This window comes from Cajanus cajan, chromosome 10, assembly GCF_000230855.2.
Source record: "Cajanus cajan strain Asha chromosome 10, NIPB_CcT2T_4, whole genome shotgun sequence".
Lineage (NCBI taxonomy): Eukaryota > Viridiplantae > Streptophyta > Magnoliopsida > Fabales > Fabaceae > Cajanus > Cajanus cajan.
Window position 1 is genome coordinate 11,269,817 of NC_138526.1, and position 21,163 is coordinate 11,290,979.

General features: G+C 35.6%; 1 protein-coding gene across 1 annotated transcript; it reads left to right on the forward strand.

The window, feature by feature from the left end:
- Nucleotides 1-20,514: 20,514 nt before the first annotated feature.
- LOC145952297 (uncharacterized) lies at nt 20,515-20,949 on the forward strand. Its single transcript, XM_083064639.1, has one exon. The coding sequence runs from the start codon at nt 20,515-20,517 to the stop codon at nt 20,947-20,949; it is 435 nt and encodes a 144-aa protein (XP_082920765.1).
- The last annotated feature ends 214 nt before the right edge of the window (nt 20,950-21,163 follow it).

Here is a 21,163-nt window from a genome sequence, read left to right on the forward strand (position 1 = left end):
CTGATACCACACCTATCAAGGAGGAACATCAGAAATGTTAAACATGCATACTCGAGAATGACTCGAAAAAGTGAAAGGTAGTTACTGGAGGTTCCTGACAGTTAAGGCACACCAAGGTGGTTATTAAGGGTCGAATCGAGAAAGTCGAAACGTGGGATGAACAGTTACGAGAAGTTACGTCTTAAGCCACGTAATAAGCATAATGGATAGTAGTTACAATGACGTACATACAAAAAATTAACCGCCCTTGATTGGCTCTATAAATACGAGAGTTATGTACCTTCACGGGGGTCAGAAAAATCATACTTGAAACTCTCAAGCACTCACTGCCTGCGCATATGGCTTTCGTGCAAGGAATTGCTGGGTATGACCATTTCTTGGCCACATTTCTTTTCTTCTTCTAGGATTAGGATTAGTGTAGTTTCTTTTTAATCACGTAGTATAGTCGTATAATTGTGGTAACATGCTTCAACATTTTAATTGTAATTTTATGCAAAGCGAACCATGATTTGTATTGCGAATATATCTATTCTTCATTCTGTTTATTTGAGGATTTATTTTCATGAACATTATTGCTTGTTAATCATTGATGAATATTTAGAAGCAAGTAATTATTAAATCTTTTCTGCTCCATCTCTTGTTCTTCAAATATCTAAAAGCGTCAAATACCTAACTTGAAACACCATTTGTGCTAGTTCGAATAAAACGAATCCATAAACTAATTCCACCGTAAACAAATTGGCATGCCCAATGGGACACGTTTAATTGACAAACATAACTGAACTAGTGTTAGGTATATATGTTGTATGAGACTTAGGAGTGGAAGAACCATGTCTACGTCTAATAACAGGAACAATGATAATCAAGTAGATGTAGAACACGTAAATCCCAACCCAGATAGCGTGACTGTTGTGACAAGGGGGGCAACATCACCCCCTGTTGTACTCGAAAATGTGGCTAGGCAAACCAATGTGCCCCAAGAACTCGCGAATGCCACTAGAGAATATCCATGGGGTATGCCACAGAATTGGCGAAATACCCAACTTGTATATGTCGAAATGCCAATACTCAAATTCACAAATGCATGTATCCCCACAGGGATATAATCCCGGTCCAAATGGTTTGGGTTTTGTTATGCAAGACCCGTATCAACACGTAGGGACAAGTCGTGAAGGGTCATTGGTTCGACAGAGTAGTTATGTCCCCACAGGGATTAGTAATCAAGCGATGATGGCCCTTTGACAACAGATGGACCTTAGTAATCATGACATGGTCAATTTGTTGTCAACCCAAATGCATAACATAATGACTCCTTTGTATGAATTGATAAACAAAATAGGAGATAAATTGGGAGATGGTCCACCTTCGAGAGCCATGAGTGCAAATCTAAATGATATGGAAAATGTAGGCGGGAATGGAGTTATTCCTCAAAAAGTAGGTCGACCTAATAGGATCCCTGATGGTAACTTAGATCAAGTTATAGAAAGGGTACTAAACACGCATGGTTTCGAGGTAGGTCGAAATGAACGTCCTTATTTTGTGTCTGTTTTTCCAGATTATATAACTCAGGTAGAATTTCCTAGGGGGAAAAAGTCCCGAAATTTTCAAAATTTGCAGGAGAATTGAATGAGTCCACTGTCGAATATATAGCTAGATATTTAGTCGAATGTGGGGATTTAGCGAACAATGAATATTTAAAAATGAAATATTTTCCGAGTTCGCTGACTAAGCATGCTTTTACATGATTTACGACATTGCCTCCTAATTCGATAAATACTTGGGCTCAATTAGAAGGTAATTTCCATGAACATTTCTTTCGAGGAGAAACAAAAGTTAGTATAGTTGATTTAATGAATGTTAAAAGACAAAACCATGAAACATTAGACGACTATTTAATTAGGTTCAGGCAGTTAAAATCTCGATGTTATACTAATATACCTGAACACGAATTAGTTAAGATTGCTGCAACAGGGTTATATTTCTCGATTCGTAAAAAATTAGTCAATGAACAGTTAAGAGATATGGCCCAGCTAGCAGAGAAAGTAAGGAGGATTGAGCAAATTAAATTAGAGAAAGAAAGGTTAAGGAAGTTTGACAGATTTGTTCAAAAAGAAAAGGTAGCCTATTTAGAAAACGCAAACACAGAAATAGGTAAGGATGCTAACTGTGAGGGTTCGAGTGAGGATTTCGAGGTTAACATAGTTGAATTGCGTCCTGGTCCAACTTATCAATGTCAAATGTTGAAACCAGGAGATAATATAGAAGGGAGTACAATAACTAGGCAATATAGTTTCGATGTGACTAAGGCTGATAAAATATTTCATATTTTATTAAAAGACAAACAGATTGCGCTCCCAGATAACCATAAAATTCCTCCGTTTGAATAAAGAAAAGGGAAGAAATTTTGTAAATATCATAATATGTATGGCCATTGGACTAATAATTGTGTGCGTTTCAGGGATATGATCCAGAAATCGATCACTGAGGGTCACCTAGCCTTCGAGGAAAAGGATATGAAAGTGGAAACTGACCCATTTGCAGCTCATACGGGATATGTGGAGCTAGTCTCGATGGGAATTAATATGGTCAAAGTTAACATCGAAGATGATGAGAATATTGAGCCTATTTCTGACGAAAAACTCGAGGAGTTAATGGATGACTTTGCTAAAGAAGAGCCTATCTATCCAAAAGAGGGAGATAGTCTGGTCGAGTTCCTATCCAAGAAAAAAGATGCTAAGAGAGAAGTCATGTTGTGTCCTCGATGCAGTACTGTATTCGAAAGAGCTACTGCTAAGGCTTTTGAAGACTCAGAGGTCATGAAGAGCTATAAAGTTGAGAAACTTAGAGAAAAAGGGAAGCCTAATACTAGGTCGAACACTGGTTTGACGATGAGGCAGGTACATATGCCTCAATATAATGCTCCAATGGGAAAGATGGAGATGCATAATTCATCGAGGTTTGGCAATACTTTTGTGCCAAATGCTAATGTCCTAGTGGGAAAGTGGAATGCTCCACCTAGGCACATGGTTGGAATGGGGCGAGGAAAACAAGTCATGAATTATGCTCGGCCTACATTCCAAGGAGTTTCCGAAAAATTCTCGAACACCTCTGGGGTTCCTGGGAAGTTCTCGAGCATGTCTGGAGGCTTTGGACGGGGTTTTCGACAACCTTTTAACAATTTGACTAAGACCTAGTGGAGGAGACAACAGAGGATGAGGAAGGCTACATTTGAAGGTTTCAGAGGAAACTGTTTTTCGATCCCAGTGCCACAAAAGGGTGAGTCATCTTGTAAGTTCATGGAAGATGATGAAGATCTAATAACTGATTGTTTCGAGAGTGGTTTCAATGACTCTCTAGAAGACATTTGCGGAATAATGTCAATCTTGCCTTCTGAGTATGCTGGGGCCATGGAATCTGTGAACGAGCAGGAAGATATTCATCGAGAGGATTTTTTCGATGATCCTAAGTATGAGTCAAAAATTGTGTGGGTCAACCAAATTTCGAGGGTCATTCCCAAGTTTAACTCAGCTATGTTCGACTCCCCTACTGAAGATATGAAGGCTCATCTTAAGCCTTTGTTGTTAACTTTGATGATTGAGGGGCAGGAGGTTAACAAGGTTTTGGTTGATGGAGGAGTAGCGATAAACATACTTCTGAGGACCATGCTGAAAAGATTTGGAAAGACCTTGGCTGATTTAAAGCCCCATAACATACTTATCTCAGATTATGCAGGGAAGTCATCGCAACCCGAGGGCATGATTTTGCTCGATGTATAGATCGAAAGTGTGAAAAGAACTACTATGTTCATAGTAACTCCATCGAAGGCAAATTTCAATGTCTTATTGGGGCGTGAATGGATTCATGGAGTAGGCGTTGTTCCTTCGACTGTTTACCAGAAGATTTTCTTTTGGAATGATGATGAAGGATTGAAGGTGCTCGATGCTGATCAGAAAGAATATGAGGGAGGCATGTACTTCGCAGATCAGCAACTGACTGCATTTGCAAAAATAAGACCTTTCGATGCTCATAATGCTGGTGTTATGGATGAAGAAGAAGGTGTCAGGAAAATGTGCTTTTGGTGTTACAACAGGAGAATTTCTGGGATTTGTCATACACTAGAAAGGGATCGAAGTGGATAGAAACAAGACAAAAGCTATCATGGAAACTAGACCTCCATCGAATAAGAAAGAACTTCAATCTCTCCTAGGTAAAGTAAACTTTCTTAGAAGATTCATATCGAATTTATCTGGCAAAAGTAAAGTGTTTTCTCCTCTATTGCGTTTGAAAAAGGAGGAAGAATTTCGATGAGAAGAAGTGCACCAGAAAGCGTTTGATGAAATCAAAGCTTATTTTGCTCATCCTCTAGTAATGGCACCACCCTCTAAAGGAAAACAATTGAAGTTGTACATTTTGGCTAACGATTCGACTATTGCGGGCATGCTGGCGCAAGATGATGACAATGGCATCAAAAGAGTCATTTATTACTTAAGTCGAATGTTAGTAGGAGCTGAGAATAGATATACTCCTTTAGAGAAATTATGTTTAAGTCTTTATGTTGCTTGTACAAAGTTGAAGTATTATCTTAGGCCTTGTGATGTTGTAGTATTTTGTCGAAGTAATGTTATTAAGTATGTGTTGTGTAAACCTGTCTTACATTCTCGAATTGGTAAACGGGCACTTGCGTTAACTAAATATTCATTAACTTTCGAGCCTTTAAAATCCACAAAGGGACAAGTAATTGCAGATTTTCTCGCGGATCATTCGAAAATAACTGAAGAAATCAATTACTTAACCACCAAACCTTGGAAATTATTTTTCGATGGCTCAAAACATGAACTAGGCACTGGGATAGGTTTGTTAATCATTTCCCCTGAAGGAATTCCAACTAAATTGTCATTAAAAACGAACAAAGGATACTCGAATAATGAAACCGAATATCAAGCGCTCATTACTGGACTCGAGATCCTTAAAGAGTTAGGTGCTAGGAATGTGGTAATTCAAGGAGATTCACAACTCATCATTAAACAATTAACTCAGGAATAAAAGTGTTTGAATGAAAACTAATCGAATTCAAGACTCGAGCTGCTCAATTACTAAACGAATTCGATGAGGTTGAATTACAACATGTTTCTCGACACGCAAATACAATTGCAAATGAATTGGCTCAGGTGGCATCAGGGTATAAAGTAAGTAAGGAATGTCTCGAATCTCTGATTCATACAGATAATGAATTGATATGTCATCTAGAGAGTTTAAGTGTTAGCTCATCGAGCCAACAAGATTGGAGGAAAGAATTGGTCGAGTACCTGCAAAATCCAAATTTGAAAGTCGAAAGAAAAATCAAACTCCAAGCCCTCAATTATGTCTTGCTAAATAATGAATTATACAAAAGAGGTTTCGATGGGATTCTATTCAAATGCCTCGGGAACCATGAAAGTTACATAGCTATGGCAGAAGTACATGACGGTATCTGTGGAGCACATCAAGCAGGAGAAAATATAAAGTGGACCTTGTCGAGAAAAGGGTTCTATTGGCCAACCATGATTAAAGATTGCATCGAATTCGCGAATAGCTGTGAGGAATGTCAAAAAAATAGACCAATACAAAGGGTACCAGCAAGTGAATTGCATTCGATTATTAAACCATGGCCGTTTCGAGGTTGGGAAATTGACATAATAGGGCAAATTCATCCACCCTCCTCGAAAAATCATAAATATATATTAGTTGCCATAGACTATTTCACAAAATGGGTTGAGGCAATTCCTTTAAAGGAAGTCGAGCAAAAAGACATAACTGATTTTGTCGAGGATCACATTATAACAAGGTTCGGAATTCCTCAAACAATTACAACTAATCAAGGCACAGTTTTTACGGGTCGAAAAGTTGCTCAATATGCTGAATCGAGGGGAATTAAGTTAATAACTTCGACACCGTATTATGCACAAGTAAATGGACAAGTAGAAGCTGATAATAAAATAGTTATCAGTTTAATTAAGAAACATATCTCGAGCAGGCCTCGAAATTGGCATGAGACACTTGTCCAAGTGTTGTGGGATTATAGAAATTCAACAAGAGATGCCACAAAAACTACCCCATATAAACTGGTGTATGGGCATGAGGCTATTCTTTCTATAGATATTAATTTGCAGTCAATTCATATACAGAAACAGAATGATTTTCCTGTCGAAGATTATTGGAATCTGATGTATGATGAGTTAGTATCTTTAGAGGAAGAAAGATTGATAGCATTGCAAAATCTTGTTCAACAAAAGGAAAGAATCGAGAAAACACACAATAAAAGGGTCAAAGTGCGCAGTTTTCGAGTTGGAGATTTAGTACTAAAAGTGATTCTCCCCATGGATCAAAAATCACGACACTTAGGCAAGTAGTCTTATAATTGGGAAGGACCCTTTATAATTGAACGCGTATACTCGAAAAACGCATATGTGATTAAAGAAATAAATTCAAATGCAGCAAACCAAAGAGAATTTAAAAATCGATGTTCAAAAATCTAATTATTACAAAACTTGGATTTGAAATCTTTAAAGGCATGATAAGCTTCATCCAAGTTCTGCCTTCGAGAGGTACACTAATTCTCCAAGTGCTTCTTCTGCTCCAAGGTCTTTGCAAGTTTGGAAGAAAGCACCTTGCCTTCCTCTTTGAGACTCTTTTGATGCTGAATAAGTTCTTGACTTTGAGTTTTTAAAACAACTTTTTTCGAGCGAATGTTATTCAACTCATGTTGTAGAGCCTCAATAGAGTTTTCGACATCTCCCTCTTTCTGTTGTAGTTTCTTCAAGGCAGGGATCATTTCTTCAGTTGATTTCCTGAGGGAGAGCAACTCCTACCGAAGATTCTCGAGTTTGGCGCGGTCTCCCTCACTCTCGACTTCAACCTAGGTCACTTCTTGAAATGCTGTGGACCATTTGCTCCTGAGATCCCAGGAAAGGGTGAATGGCTTGATAAATTCTTGAAGCTCGAGATGAATCTCAAGAGGAAGGTCTGAGTAAGCCAGTAAGTCATCCACTATCTGCCCAACTTCAATTTTGAATTCGGGGACGAGGAAAGCTTGATCGAGGTCATCCACATATGCTTTCGACCGAAAAGATTCAAGTAGAGGTTGAAAAGTGGGAGTTGATTGAGAGACTGACTCAAGAACCTTCTCCGAGATAGAAGGACCACTTGTCCAATTATCAAGGACGTCAAAAATATCGTTGACCTCTTCATCCTCTTCATTGAAAAAACTGATTAAGCCAAAATCAGTTGAAGGGATCGAGGAAAGGGCTGATACTGAAGATTCGACACCACCTTGGATCGAAGGAGAAGCAGTAAAAGGCCTAGGAGATTCAGTTGAATCTGCATAGAGGAAAAGAAAAAATGTAAGAAAGACAGTTCTGTACGAATGTTGATAAAAATTCAAAGGAAAATATACCCTTATTTGGACTAAAAGGAGGTTTAAGCTCGAAAGAAGGAGCTTCGTCTTGTGAGGATTGGTGAGGAGTTTCTGTGTTCACCAAAGGCTCTGACGTGGGAACCTTCTCCTCATCAACTTGAGGGGGAATCTCTATCGAGGCCATCTCGACAACATTTAGTTGAGGAATAGCCAACTGCAAAAAAGTGATGGAGTGAATTATCTTGACAGGAGTATCCTTAGACATTTCCCGAGAAGAGTCGAGTTGAATTATCTTGACATCCTGCAAATAAAGAAGGAATTTAGAAAATCGAAGCAATATAAAAGCGAGAGGTTAAGCTAGAAGTGTAATACCTTGGGAATGGATTTCATAGCATCCTTGAGAAGTTTCTCAATAGGAGGCTTTTGAGTCTTCTTGGGAAGAGGAACCAGTAATTTCCCCTTCCCTTTGTCCTGCTTTTTTGTGGTCAAAACCTGAGGAAGCAAGAAACGTAAGAAAAGAGAAATATAAAGAAAATATATAAATATAAATCACTCACAGTCTTGGTACTGGTCGAATCAGTTTTTTGCTTCTTTGTTGTCTCAAGACTCTCGAAATAGAAAAATAATTAGAAAAGGTACTATTGTTACGTTAATCGAAAAATCAGGTTGAAAGAAAAATCTCTGTAACTTGGAACGTAAGGAGACCTTATCAGAAACAGTTTTTCTTTTCCGGGTCTTCAAGGAAGACCCCTTATCATCATCTTCATCACTCTCCCAATTAGGAGTCTCTTCAACATGCTGAGGAACACGTTGAGGAATAGCAGCTGCATAACACAGGTAAAAGATGAGATAAGTATAAAATGGGATTCGACAATTTTGTTTTGAGTTAAAGTCATTTATCAAGAGGAGGATTGGTATTATCGACCCAACACAATGGCCACCATCTCCTTCGAGGAAAATCGTACACAGAACATCTCGCATAGGTAACCCGATCCTTTACAGGAATCTCCTTGCGCTCAGGGTAAAATGGGTCAAGTGTTTTTACCCAAGGAGGGTGAGATAAGTGTTTAACTAAACCAAAACGAGCATTTGGAAGAGAAGGAATGTTTTTAGGACAAAATTTTTCAAAATCAGTTTTTCCTCGAGGATTAATCACCTTTTTCGAGCGGATGTTCCTTTGTACCATTTTCGATAAAGAAACAGATGCATCAAAGATGGTTCGACCAATATTGTCAGGTCGATAACAAACTTTAAAAAATTGCTCGAATTGATAAATAATAGTTTGGTTCTTGTAAGTACCTGATTGCTTCGGGCCCTGCGAAGAAAGAGGAGAGTTAATCAGCTTCTTCAAAAATTCATCAAAGTTGAGAATTTTATCAACATAGTATTCACACCACCATCGAAGAAAACACTTCGAGACTAAGAAAGAAGGGGAAAAAGTGCAAGGTGTGAGTCTAAGTTGTTTCTCAGGGCGTAAAATGAAATCCAAGACTTCCTCATAATTCCCTTTCTCGACACAAATATCGGATTCAATACTTTCTTTTCAGCGAAGAGGTAGGGGCTTCATCTGGCAAAGACCAAATTGTCGAGAAAAAAGCTGAGGTTGGTAAGGGTAGATCCTAACATCTTTTTGTCTCATCCCGGAGATTATTACATCCCAAGATAGAAATCCAAACCACATCTCAGTCAAATCTGGAGATATACTTCCAACTTGGTTATTTTGTCGAAGCCAAGGCGGACCTATCAAAGTTGTACGAATAAAAGGGGCCAAGTCTTCACTAAATTCAATGAAACTCAGAATAGCGTCAATGTATTTTGCAAAATTATTGATGGAACGCTTTTGAGAAGTGAGAGTTGTCAAACAAGCTCCTTCGAGTTCACATGCTGGAGTAAAGGATGAAGACAGAGAAAGCTTCTTCTCGAAAATCGCGTTGAGCCACAATTGAAATAACCATAGTGGTCCGGAGAGATTATGAGGACCAGATTCGCGAAAAAGGCTCTCCGAAGCTTCATCGAGACAAGTATATAGGGAAGCCAATAGAAGTTTACTCAAGCAAATTTTCTTTTTCAGATGTAGAGCTTGAGCCAATATGTAATAATATTTAGGAACTTGAAGAGAGGGTGTGCAGAAAACACAAGCGGATAGCCAATACATTAAGAAAGCAATGTGCTCTAAGGTCGAAACAGGAGTATCTGGTTGTCCCATGTGAGCATTAATAAAGGCCAAGTAAGTTTTCTTATCCCAAAATATCGAGGTCTCCTTAATCGAAATCTCCTCCTCGAACAAATCGGGATAAAACCTATCCCCAATAGGTGCTAAACCCGTAATAGCAGCAATGTCAAGCAGGGTAGGACACATGAAACCACAAGGAAACTCAAAGGCTTGAGTTTCTCTGTTCCAGAAAAATATAGTGGAAAGAAGCATTTGGGGGTCGAAAAAATGCAAATCAAACTTAGCCAATTGAATAAATTCAAAAATACCTGTTTCTACCCATATGGAGTGCATCGAACTTTCTACACGAGTTAACCATGCTAAGTGCCTATCCTTGGTAGGGGGAAAGGCCCTAAAGATCTTAGTTGTGTCTCCAAACAACGACAAATCAATTTCAGCAGAATGAATGAAAGGGAAGGTAGAAGAATCCTCAAGCAATAGGGTATTGCCAAATTTTTTCTTATTTTGACCTTCAAATGGACCTAAGAAAGCATGAATACTACCATTCTCAAGAGAGAAGGGAAGAAGTACCTGAGATTGAAAGATTTTGAAACTTGCTTCTTCCATGCCCGGAATAGGAACAAAGGTCTCATCTCCATCCTTGACATTGCAAACTGAGGCGTTAGCCATCAACAAAGGAGCGGCCTGAGTGGATGATGCAGTAGCCTTGGTGGGAGAAAGAGCAGAGGCAGTTGCAGAGGTTGATGCAGCAGAGGAAGCCATGACAAACAAAGGCAAAGAACTTGTGAGAATGAAGGAACGAAGGAAAAGCGTGCAAGATCGCCGAAGAGGAGAACCAAGAAGCAGAGCAAGAAGAGAAGGTAAGGAGACTTAGGCGCGAAGTAAGAAAGTGGTGAAAGTGGTTTTCACCTTAGGGCAAAAAGAGTTTTAACGGGCCTGAAGTGAGACGGGCCCATGAATTAATTCAAATTTTAAGATAAATGATGAAAACGGCTGCCAAAATGTTTTGCATTGATGTGACTTAGGGAAAAATGCAAGCATGCGTCGTCAGAGCAATCAATGTCACATCAAACGGTCATAACATTAAATAAGGGTCAGAAATAGGTTTTGATCGAAGAAATACAAGAGATCAATTAGCAAACATTCGAGAAAGCATCGAAAGGAAAATCTTGATAGGAATTCAGTTCTTCTTTCACCCAGTATGTTCATCGAAATTGAATTCCTAGGGGGGAATTTGTTGGGGCTATTCGAAAGATAGTTTGGCACTCGAAAGAATTGACTGATACGACACCTATCAAGGAGGAACATCAGAAATGTTAAACATGCATACTCAAGAATGACTCCAAAAAGTGAAAGGTAATTACTGGAGGTTCCTAACAGTTAAGGCACACCAAGGTGGTTATTAAGGGTCGAATCGAGAAAGTCGAAACGTGGGATGAACGGTTACGAGAAGTTACATCTTAAGCCACGTACTAAGCATAGTGGATAGCATTTATTTTCCAATGACGTACATACAAAAAATTAACCGCCCTTGATTAGCTCTATAAATACGAGAGTTATGTACCTTCACGGGGGTCAGAAAAATCATACTTGAAACTCTCAAGCACTCACTGCCTGCGCATATGGCTTTCGTGCAAGGAATTGCTGGATATGACCATTTCTTGGCCACGTTTCTTTTCTTCTTCTAGGATTAGGATAGTGTAGTTTCTTTTTAATCACGTAGTATAGTCGTATAATTGTGGTAACATGCTTCAACATTTTAATTGTAATTTTATGCGAAGCGAACCATGATTTGTATTGCGAATATATCTATTGTTCATTCTGTTTATTTGAGGATTTATTTTCATGAACATTATTGCTTGTTAATCATTGATGAATATTTAGAAACAAGTAATTATTAAATCTTTCTGCTCCATCTCTTGTTCTTCAAATATCTAAAAGCGTCAAATACTTAACTTGAAACACCATTCGTGCTAGTTCGAATAAAACGAATCCCTAAACTAATTTCACCGTAAACAATATGATTATTAAAATTGTAGCAAAATTTGTAAAAAATATCTATAAATTATTTTTTGCAAATAAATTCGCAAAAAATTTCTGCGAATATTTTTTTATAGAAAAATTTGCAAAAAAATGACATTTCTTAGTAATGTGAGTTTACTTCTTGGAACACAGTTTTGTGATTGCCTTAATGAGCAATTCAATTACAATTATTTTGAATGTGAGATTGAAATGTGCGTATCTGTTGCCTTCAAAATTAATCGATTACAATTACTTAATAACAAAATTGGTTCAAGATCGATTATAATCACGTTATGCTCAAAACACAATTCACAATTAATCAAACAATTTTAAGCCATTCAAATACAATCAGTCCTCTAGTTCTAGAATGCATAGGAACCATCTATCATACCTAGTTCATTTCTAATATGTAGAAAAACCTCTCCCTAGGCAATGACTTAGAAATTAGACATGTCGACTAATTTTTTTATTTTTATTTTTTTACTCCATACTAACCTCACAATCATCATTCCGACATACTAGTGTATAAGTGACATTTTATATCTTTCTATATATTTTAAAAATAAAATAATAATAATAAATTGAAATATAATAGGTGATTAAGAAGTGAGATTGGTTTGAAGAAAAAAAATATACAAATGAGTGAATTAAAAGTGATCATAATTTATAAGGATAAAATAGTCAGACAATTATGTATAAAAAAATATGAAATCATTTATATATATAAATATAAATTATGAAATAGTTTTCTATGTAAATATATTTAGTTCTATAGTAAAGGATGGAATCCTTAGTTAGATTAATATATTGCACAAGTGTTGTGACACCTCAAGGTAATATGATTCAATTGAAGCATAATCCAAGAATTTTTGTCAAAATTTGTGCACAACAACTCCCAATGGCTATATATTCAACTTCAGCTATAGATAAAATTACACAAACTTATTGTTTTCTATGCCAAGAGATATCTCCTTAAAAGATGGCAAGTGCCACCGTTACTTTTTCTATCAATCTCACACCAATAAAATTTGCATGACTTGAAGAAGCCTTCTATCCTACAACTAACGATGTTTCCTTTCTCTGGCACATCCTAGTCGTCAATGGAAGTTAAGTTGAAGAAGTGCTCAATGAAGACAAACAACAACATCTAGTTGGAAGGGTTCAATGTGAAGAGTTGTAGCAACTTGTTTTGCCATTGATGAAACTTTATTGGTAACTAAAGGGTTTTTATTGTTTAGGGTTTCTTAAAAAGAGCTTTTGTGAGGGAAAGTACAATAGTTTCGATAACTTTTGAGGGAAGATAAATGTTTTGGATAGTATGTGTTAGTAAGTGAAGGATTTTCAGAGAGAGAAAGCTTGTATGCCCACGTTGAGACATTCTCCGGCAATTCAATAATCAATGGGACGTGATTCAATAGATAGAGAGAGAGAGAGGGAGGGAGAGAGAAAACATTTAATTTCAAATAATTGAAAACATTTAATATGATTTTATAAACATGTCGTAATGCAATTAATATATGCTAAAAACGAACACATATTTTAATAAATACACACGCGTGTTATACATATGTGATGAATAAGTATGGACACTTACGAAATGGGTGCTTTAGGATGCACAAAAACCTTGGATGATGTTCACATGGAGATTAAACAACCATTCTGTTACAAACTTCATACCAAGTATGTACAAAATCTTTGGACGATGTTCATGTGGAGATCAAACAACCATTGTATAGTGAACTTCATACCATGTTGAACTCGAATGCGAGTAAATAAAGTAATAAAATCATTTATTATTTATTTTTAGTATTTATTACTGTCTCTTTAGACCACAACAATGTCATCTCATCCAAAATATTACTTAATCTACCCGAGTATTTTTCACAATGTCTTCAACATCTACACAAAGTAACCTCTATCTATGGATACTTGTAAAGAGTGTAAAATAACGTACTTAGTTAAGTGAACTTATAGTTTAAGCATAACTACAACACTTGGATATCAAATAAAATAACATTTTATGAGTGTGTATTAGATCATTTAATGAAGAATTTTTCTAAAGATTGTTGAAGAAGAAGAAGAATTTTTAATAATATTTTTTATTATTTAAAGATATAAGCGTAAAATAGACAAAAATTTATATGCACGAAAATAAAGTATTTCCTTTATATATAAATACAACATAATTATTAAATTTTATTTTATATTAATGTTAGATATTTGAGTTGATAACAATATAATAAATCAATAAATTTATTTTAAAATTTAATTTATATCAAAGTATTTATGAATTGCTAATATTCTATTTGTAATAAGATATCAAAGTATTTATATTTATTATAAAATATATATATTTTTAAAAATAAATAAATTTAATTATATTAATTTAATTGACTTAATCTAATTAAATTTATTAGATTAATTTTATAAAAAAATCTAATCCGATCCGATCCAACTTATTAAATTTTATTAAATTAGATAATAAATTTATTTAAACTCCAAAATCCAACCACTTCCACTGATATTTAAAAGGTATTATTTTTTCTTCCGATAGAAAAATGACATAGCTTCTTTTATTGCCTTTTGGTTTACTTTCCTTTGTAGATGATAGTTTATTTTGATCTTTATATTTTGAAGTTAGCAAAACTTGTTTTTATCAATCAATGCACAAATAACTCAAAAGATATTACACATAAGCATGAGTGTATCTCATGGCTTTGAATAATACTATATAAAGGTATTCCTAAGATAAAATCTTTTTCTGATACTTAAAGACATATACTTATTAAAAAAAATTCTTTATCACACATAAATTGAGGTACGTTAAACACTTTATTTATAAAAAGATTCTTGTAAGACTGGAAGCTTCCATTTTATTATAAAAGTGGCACATGTTGGACGATTAATTAAGAATAATCATTGGTCGTTAATTTGAGTTTAAATTAAAAATTAATATTTTAAATCAATTTAACTGATTTAAATTCTATTATTTCTCTTTTTTTTTTTGGAAAAAAGATAGATATGTTAAGGTATCACTATGTAAAAAAGAGATGTTAACTAGGTTAGCACCTCAATCCACATTAATCATATGCAGCATATCAAAAATATACTAAATATAAAGCAAAAGTAAAACAAATACAAATGTTAATCCCTTCTCATCCTATGAGAATCTATAGTGTAAACGATCACCCATATTTCTAGAATAAGAAGTCATAATATAAAATGGAATAGAAGTTCACTAGTAAGACTCTGGGTGTCTAAGACCAAACCCAGCTAAACTATTAGCACAACCATTTCCCTCCTTATAACCATGAGAGAATGAACACAATCTCATATTCCTAACAAAAATCAACATGTTCATCCATTGCACATACAAACATCGGGGAACTAATGAAGGGGAAGAAAAAGTTCCGATATAACTAATAATGAGTTAGACTCTACCCAAAGCGACATCCAACCATGATCCCGAGCAATCTGGACTACACGAATAACGGCCAAAATTTCAACTTCCAGAACTGATGTGACCTCCACTGATTCGGCTAAGCAACTAACCAAATTTACCATACTATCTCTGAAAATGATCCCACATGCAACTGAAGAAGAATATTCAAAGAAAGCTCCATCTGTATTGCAGTTGATCCAACCTAAAGAAGGAAGGATCCAACGTACTTCAATAAGATGTTCGACTATTCTCCCCCTGCAAGGCAACAAAAATATTTCAATAGTTTAAGTTTCTTTATTATTATTCATGCAGAAAAAGGAGCAAGAGAGCTACAAGAGTTAACTAAGGCTAAAATCCTATTTTTCAAGTAGTTTAAGTTCTATTGTTTAACCCAAATTGAACCAATATGATATCCATCGAATCTATTTAATTTGGAACATTGAATATCTAATGAATTTTTAAAAAAATTGAAAAATAACATTTTTTTAAGTAAATAGATTTTCAATATTAACTAAATTGATATGTATTTAAATATTAACTAAATTGATAAATTTATAATATAGCTTCTCTTGGTTTATTTTCTTAATCTACTTAATAATTGTAAATTTACTACAATGTGCAAAGATAACACTCAATATATTGTAATATAATTCCTCTTAGTTTGTCTAAGTAATTACAGAAATAAATGAAACAAATTTACAAATTGTAACACAAAAATATCTTTGAAATAATCAAATGATACATATTAATTGTTAACCAATAAAAATTTAAAAAATATATAATAATATATAAATTAATTAGTTTGATTCAAGTTGATTCAAATTTTAAATATTTAAATCTGATAACAAACCAATCAATATTGAATTTAATTGGTTTGATTTGGGTTACATCTAAAAAAAAAATTCCAACCAATTTAATTGTTTTGCCTTGAATCGACAGATTTATTGGATTGATATCATATGTTTAACAGTCATACACTTAACATAAAGTTTTACGCATAACTCCTACACGCTTCTTAAACCAATCTTGCTTGTTATTTCAAACATATTATATAAAGCTTAAGTTCAACATTTTTATAAGTTTAATTATCATTAAAATTAACATTATCTTGGGATCTTGGATTCTTCATAAGCCTTTGGATCCAACACACTCTACGATCAGTTGACAATGAAAGCAATAACCTTAATAAGATTGATTTTCAAATCTACCGACTAGGGTATGTGGCACATAAGCAAAAGTACACTTAGATGATGAAGTGAAGCAAGAAAAAAGAAATGACCACCCTAAGAGCATCTGCAGTAGATGTTGCTTATAAGCAACCCCCTGTGCCACATCATGCCATATCAGCTTGTTTCCACTTTTTTTTAAGTACTGGAGCTTCTACAAGAAACTTTACTAAAATTTAAGCAACCCATAAATAATGAAAAGAGCTGATGTGACATGATGTGACATGATGTGACATAGGAGGTTGCTTAAGCAACCTCCACTGCAGATGCTCTAAGATCGATTTTCAAAGCCATCAACTAAGATTTGGGGCATATGTTTTATTAGAATTTATAAGATTTACAATGCATATATGAGTAGAGGTTTACAAGTTTTTCATATGAAGTTTACGTCGAGTATAATTCATAGCTCAATTTAGTCTTAAGGTTTGGAAAAACTTATTTTCAAAAGAAATATAAGCTAAATAGAAATATATTCAATATTCGAGAGCCTTTACAAAATAAAAGCAAAATAAAAATACTACAAAAAGGCTTACAACTCTTAGCTACTAAAGGGCTAAAAGAAATATCTTACTCTCCAAGGCCAAAAGAATCGAAGGTATACGAAAAATGAGTTGCAAAACAAATATTTTCTTCACAATAATGCTAAAATTAACACATAAGTAGCATGTCTTCTGTTGGGAGCAATTGAAACATATTTATAGAAATTACTCGAAGAAAAGGATGATCGAAGAGATATCTACCAAAAAAGGATATCAGAAGCTATAAGCATGCATATTCGAGGATTGATCGAAGAATGTAAGAGGAAGTTACTGGGGTTTTTAGCAATTAAGTAGTTTCACCAAAGTGGTTATTAAAGATCGAGTCGAGAAAATAAAAATGCATAGAAGAGCGGTTACGAGGAGTTACGCTCAGACCACGTAGTTTGCATAGTGGACAACAGTTATACGCCCACATTGAACCCACACAAGATTAACTGCTCTCGATTATCTCTATAAATAGAAGAAGTAACCTCATGTACGAAGGTCAGAAATTTCATACTTGCACTTTTGTAAGCACTTTTTGCCTGCGCATATGGCTTTCGTGCATGGGATTGCTATTGGGTATGGTTTCTTGGCCACATTTTTGTTTTCGTCGTAGAATTAATGTAGTTTTGTTTCAATTCCGTAGTTCATAATTCGTTTAATTATGATATTATAAACTGATCATTATGCGAAGTGGACAATGATTTGTATTGCCAAAATATTTATTGTTCATTCTGTTCATTTGAGTGTTTATATGCATGAAAGTTACTGTTTGATAATCGTTTACGAAAATCTGGAAGCAAATGCTTATTAGTCACTTCTTGTCTACCTCCGTTCTTAAGAAAGTTTAAACGTAAAATACCTGAATTGAAATAATTTCGTGCTAGTTCAAATAAAAAGGAGTCATAAACTAATTCCACCACAAACAAATTGGCACGCCTAGTGGGACACAGTTTGATTAAAAAACATAATTGAACTAGTTTTAGGTATGTTTTATGAGACTTAGGAGTGGAAGAACCATGTCTACGTCTAGAGAGGTAAATAATGATGTTCTAGTAGATACAGAAAATAGAAATCCAAATACTCACGGGGAAAATCCAAATATTAATGGGGAAAATGTAACTGTGTTGACAAGGGGGGCAATGCCACCCAACAAGGTACCTGAGAATGTGGCGAGTCAAATGAACGTGTCTCAAGAGGTTTCGAATGCCACCCGAGAATACCTGTGGGGTATGCCGCCAAATTGGCGAACTACCCAACCCATACATGTTGAAATGTCAGTACCTTATTTAGGGCCAAATCCACAAATGCATGTATCTCCATAAGGATATAATCCTAGACCAAATGGAATGGGATTTATCATGCAAGATCCTTATCAACATAGGGACAAGTCATGAGGGGTCTCTGGTTCGACAAAGTAACTATGTTCCCACAGGTATAAGTAATCAAGCTATGATAGCCCTTCGACAACAAATGGACCATAGTAATCATGACATAGTTAATTTATTGTCGACTCAGATGCACAATATTCTCACCCCTGTATATGAATTGATAAATAAGCGAGGAAATAAAGTGGGAGATAATCCACCGTCAAGAGCCATAAGTGCGAACTTGAACGAAATGGAAAATCAAGTTGGGAATGTAGGCGTCCCTCAAAATTTAGGTAGACCTCATAGGAATCTCGAGGGAAATTTAGATCAAGTTGTAGAAAGGGTTTTAAACAGACATGATTTCGAGGTAGGTCGAAATGAATGTCCTTATTTTGTGTCTGCTTTTCCAGAATACGTAACTTAGGTAGAATTGCCTAGGGGAGTAAAAATCCCAAAATTTTGAAATTTGTGGGAGAATTGAATGAGTCCACAATCGAACATATTGCAAGATACTTAGTCGAATGTGAAGATTTAGGGAATAATGTATTTGAAAATGAAGTATTTTTCAAGTTCGCTGACTAAACATGCTTTTACCTGGTTTACAACTTTAGCCCCTAATTTGATTAATACTTGGGCTCAGTTAGAAGGAAATTTTTATGAACACTTTTTTCGAGGAGAAACAAAAGTGAGTATAGTCGATTTAATGAATATAAAAAGACAAAATCATGAAACATTAAATGACTATTTGAATAGGTTCAGGCAGTTGAAATCTCGATGCTATACAAATATCCCGAAACATGAATTGGTTAAAATTTCCGCTATGGGGTTAGACTTTTCAATTCGAAAAAAATTGGTAAACGAATAGTTGAGGGATATGGCCTAGTTAGCAGAAAAAAGTGAGGAGAATTGAGAAAATTAAGTTAGAAAAAGAAAAATTAAGGAAGTTTGATAGGTTTGTTCAAAAAGAAAAAAGTGGCTTATATAGAAAACACAGAGATCAATGAAGATGCTAATTATGAGGGTTCGAGTGAGAATTTTGAAGTTAACATAGCCGAATTACGTCCTGGTCCTACATATCAATGCCAAATGTTAAAACCAGGAGATAATGCGGAAGGGAGTACAACTAGGCAATATAGTTTTGATGTGATTAAGGCTGATAAAATATTTGATATTTTGTTAAAAGATAAACAGGTTGCACTCCCAGAAAACTATAAAATTCCTCCATTCGAACAAAGAAAAGGGAAGAAATTCTGTAAGTATCATAACATGTATGGTCATTGGACTAATAATTGTGTACGTTTCAGGGATATGATTGAGAAGGCGATCACTGAGGGTTGTCTAGCTTTCGAGGAAAAAGATTTGAAAATGGATACTGATCCATTCGCAACTCATACTGGGTATGTAGAACTAGTCTCGATGGGGATCAACATGGTAGCGGTAAATATTGATGAAGATGAAAACGTTGAACCTATCTCGGATGAAAAGCTGGAAGAATTGCTGGATGTCTTCGCTAAAGAGGAAAAACCAATTTATCCCAAAGAAGGGGATAGTTTGGTCGAGTTCCTTTCTAAGAAGAAGGACCTCAACAGAGAGGTTATTATGCTTTGCCCTCAATGTAGTGCAGTATTCGATAGAGCTGCTGCTAAAGCCTTCGAGGAATCAGAGCTGATGAAAAGCTACAAAGATGAGAAACTACGAGAAAAGGTAAAACCTAGTACTGGGGTGATGATGAGGCAGATACGTGTGCCTCAGTATAATGCTCCAATGGGAAACATGGAGATGCATAACTCATCAAAGTTTGGCAATACTTTTGTGCCAAATGCTAATGTCCTAGTAGGAAAGTGGAATGCTCCACAAAGACAAATGGATGGAATGGGTCGAGGAAAACAAGTCATGAATTTTGCTAGGCCCACATTTCAGGGAGTTCCTAGGAAATATTCGAATATGCCTGGAAATTATGGGCGTGGATTTAGACAACAACCTTTTAATAATCTGACTAAGACCCAATAGAGAAGACAACAGAGAATGAGGAAAACTACCTTCGAGGGTTTTAGAGGAAACCGTTTCTCGATCCCAGTACCTCAGAAAGGTGAGTCATCTCGAAAGTTCATGGAGGATGATGAAGATATGATAACTGACTGCTTCGAGAGTGGATTTGAGGATTCTTTGGAAGATATTTGTGGTATAGTGTCAATTTTACCTTCTGAATATGTTGGGGCCATGGAGTCCGTAAATGAGCAAGAAGATATCCACAGGGAGGATTTTTTCGATGATCCTAGTTATGAGTCGAAGATTGTATGAGTTAATCAGATCTCTCGAGTTATTCCAAAATTTGACTCAGTTGTGTTTGACTCTCCTACTGAGGATATGAAGGCGCACCTTAAGCCTTTATTACAAACTCTGATGATCGAAGGACATGAAGTGAACAAAATACTGGTTGATGGAGGAGAAACCATAAATATACTCCCAAGAACCATGTTGAAAAGGTTTGGAAAGACAGTGGCTGATCTAAAACCTCATAATATCCTCATATCAGATTATGCAGGGAAGTCATCACAGTCTGAAGGTATGATTTTGTTGGATGTGCAAATTGGTAGTGTGAAAAGGACAACTATGTTTATTGTAACTCCGTCAAAGGCAAACTTTAATGTCTTACTAGGTCGAGAATGGATACATGGAGTTGGGGCTGTTCCTTTGACTATTCACCAGAAAATATTTTTCTGGAATGATGATGAAGGTTTGGAGGTACTTGATGCTGACCAGAAAGATTACGAAGTGGGTATGTACTTCGCTGATCAATAATTGACTGCATTTGCGAAAACTAGACCTTTCGATGCTCACAATGCCAGTTTGCTAGATGAAGAAAAAGGCATGAAGAAAATATTTTGTTGGGATGTTAAGAGCGGATTTATTATTCGAGTCAAAAAGGAGTCGGCTCAAGAGCAAGAATGAAACACCAAGATCATTTTTCTAGCCTTTTAGCTTGAATATCGACCTATATGGCCGAACGAACGGC

What these genes read in the sequence shown, in the direction of transcription:
- LOC145952297 (XM_083064639.1), top strand. Translation starts at nt 20,515, where the DNA reads ATGAAGGCGCACCTTAAGCCTTTATTACAAACTCTGATGATCGAAGGA.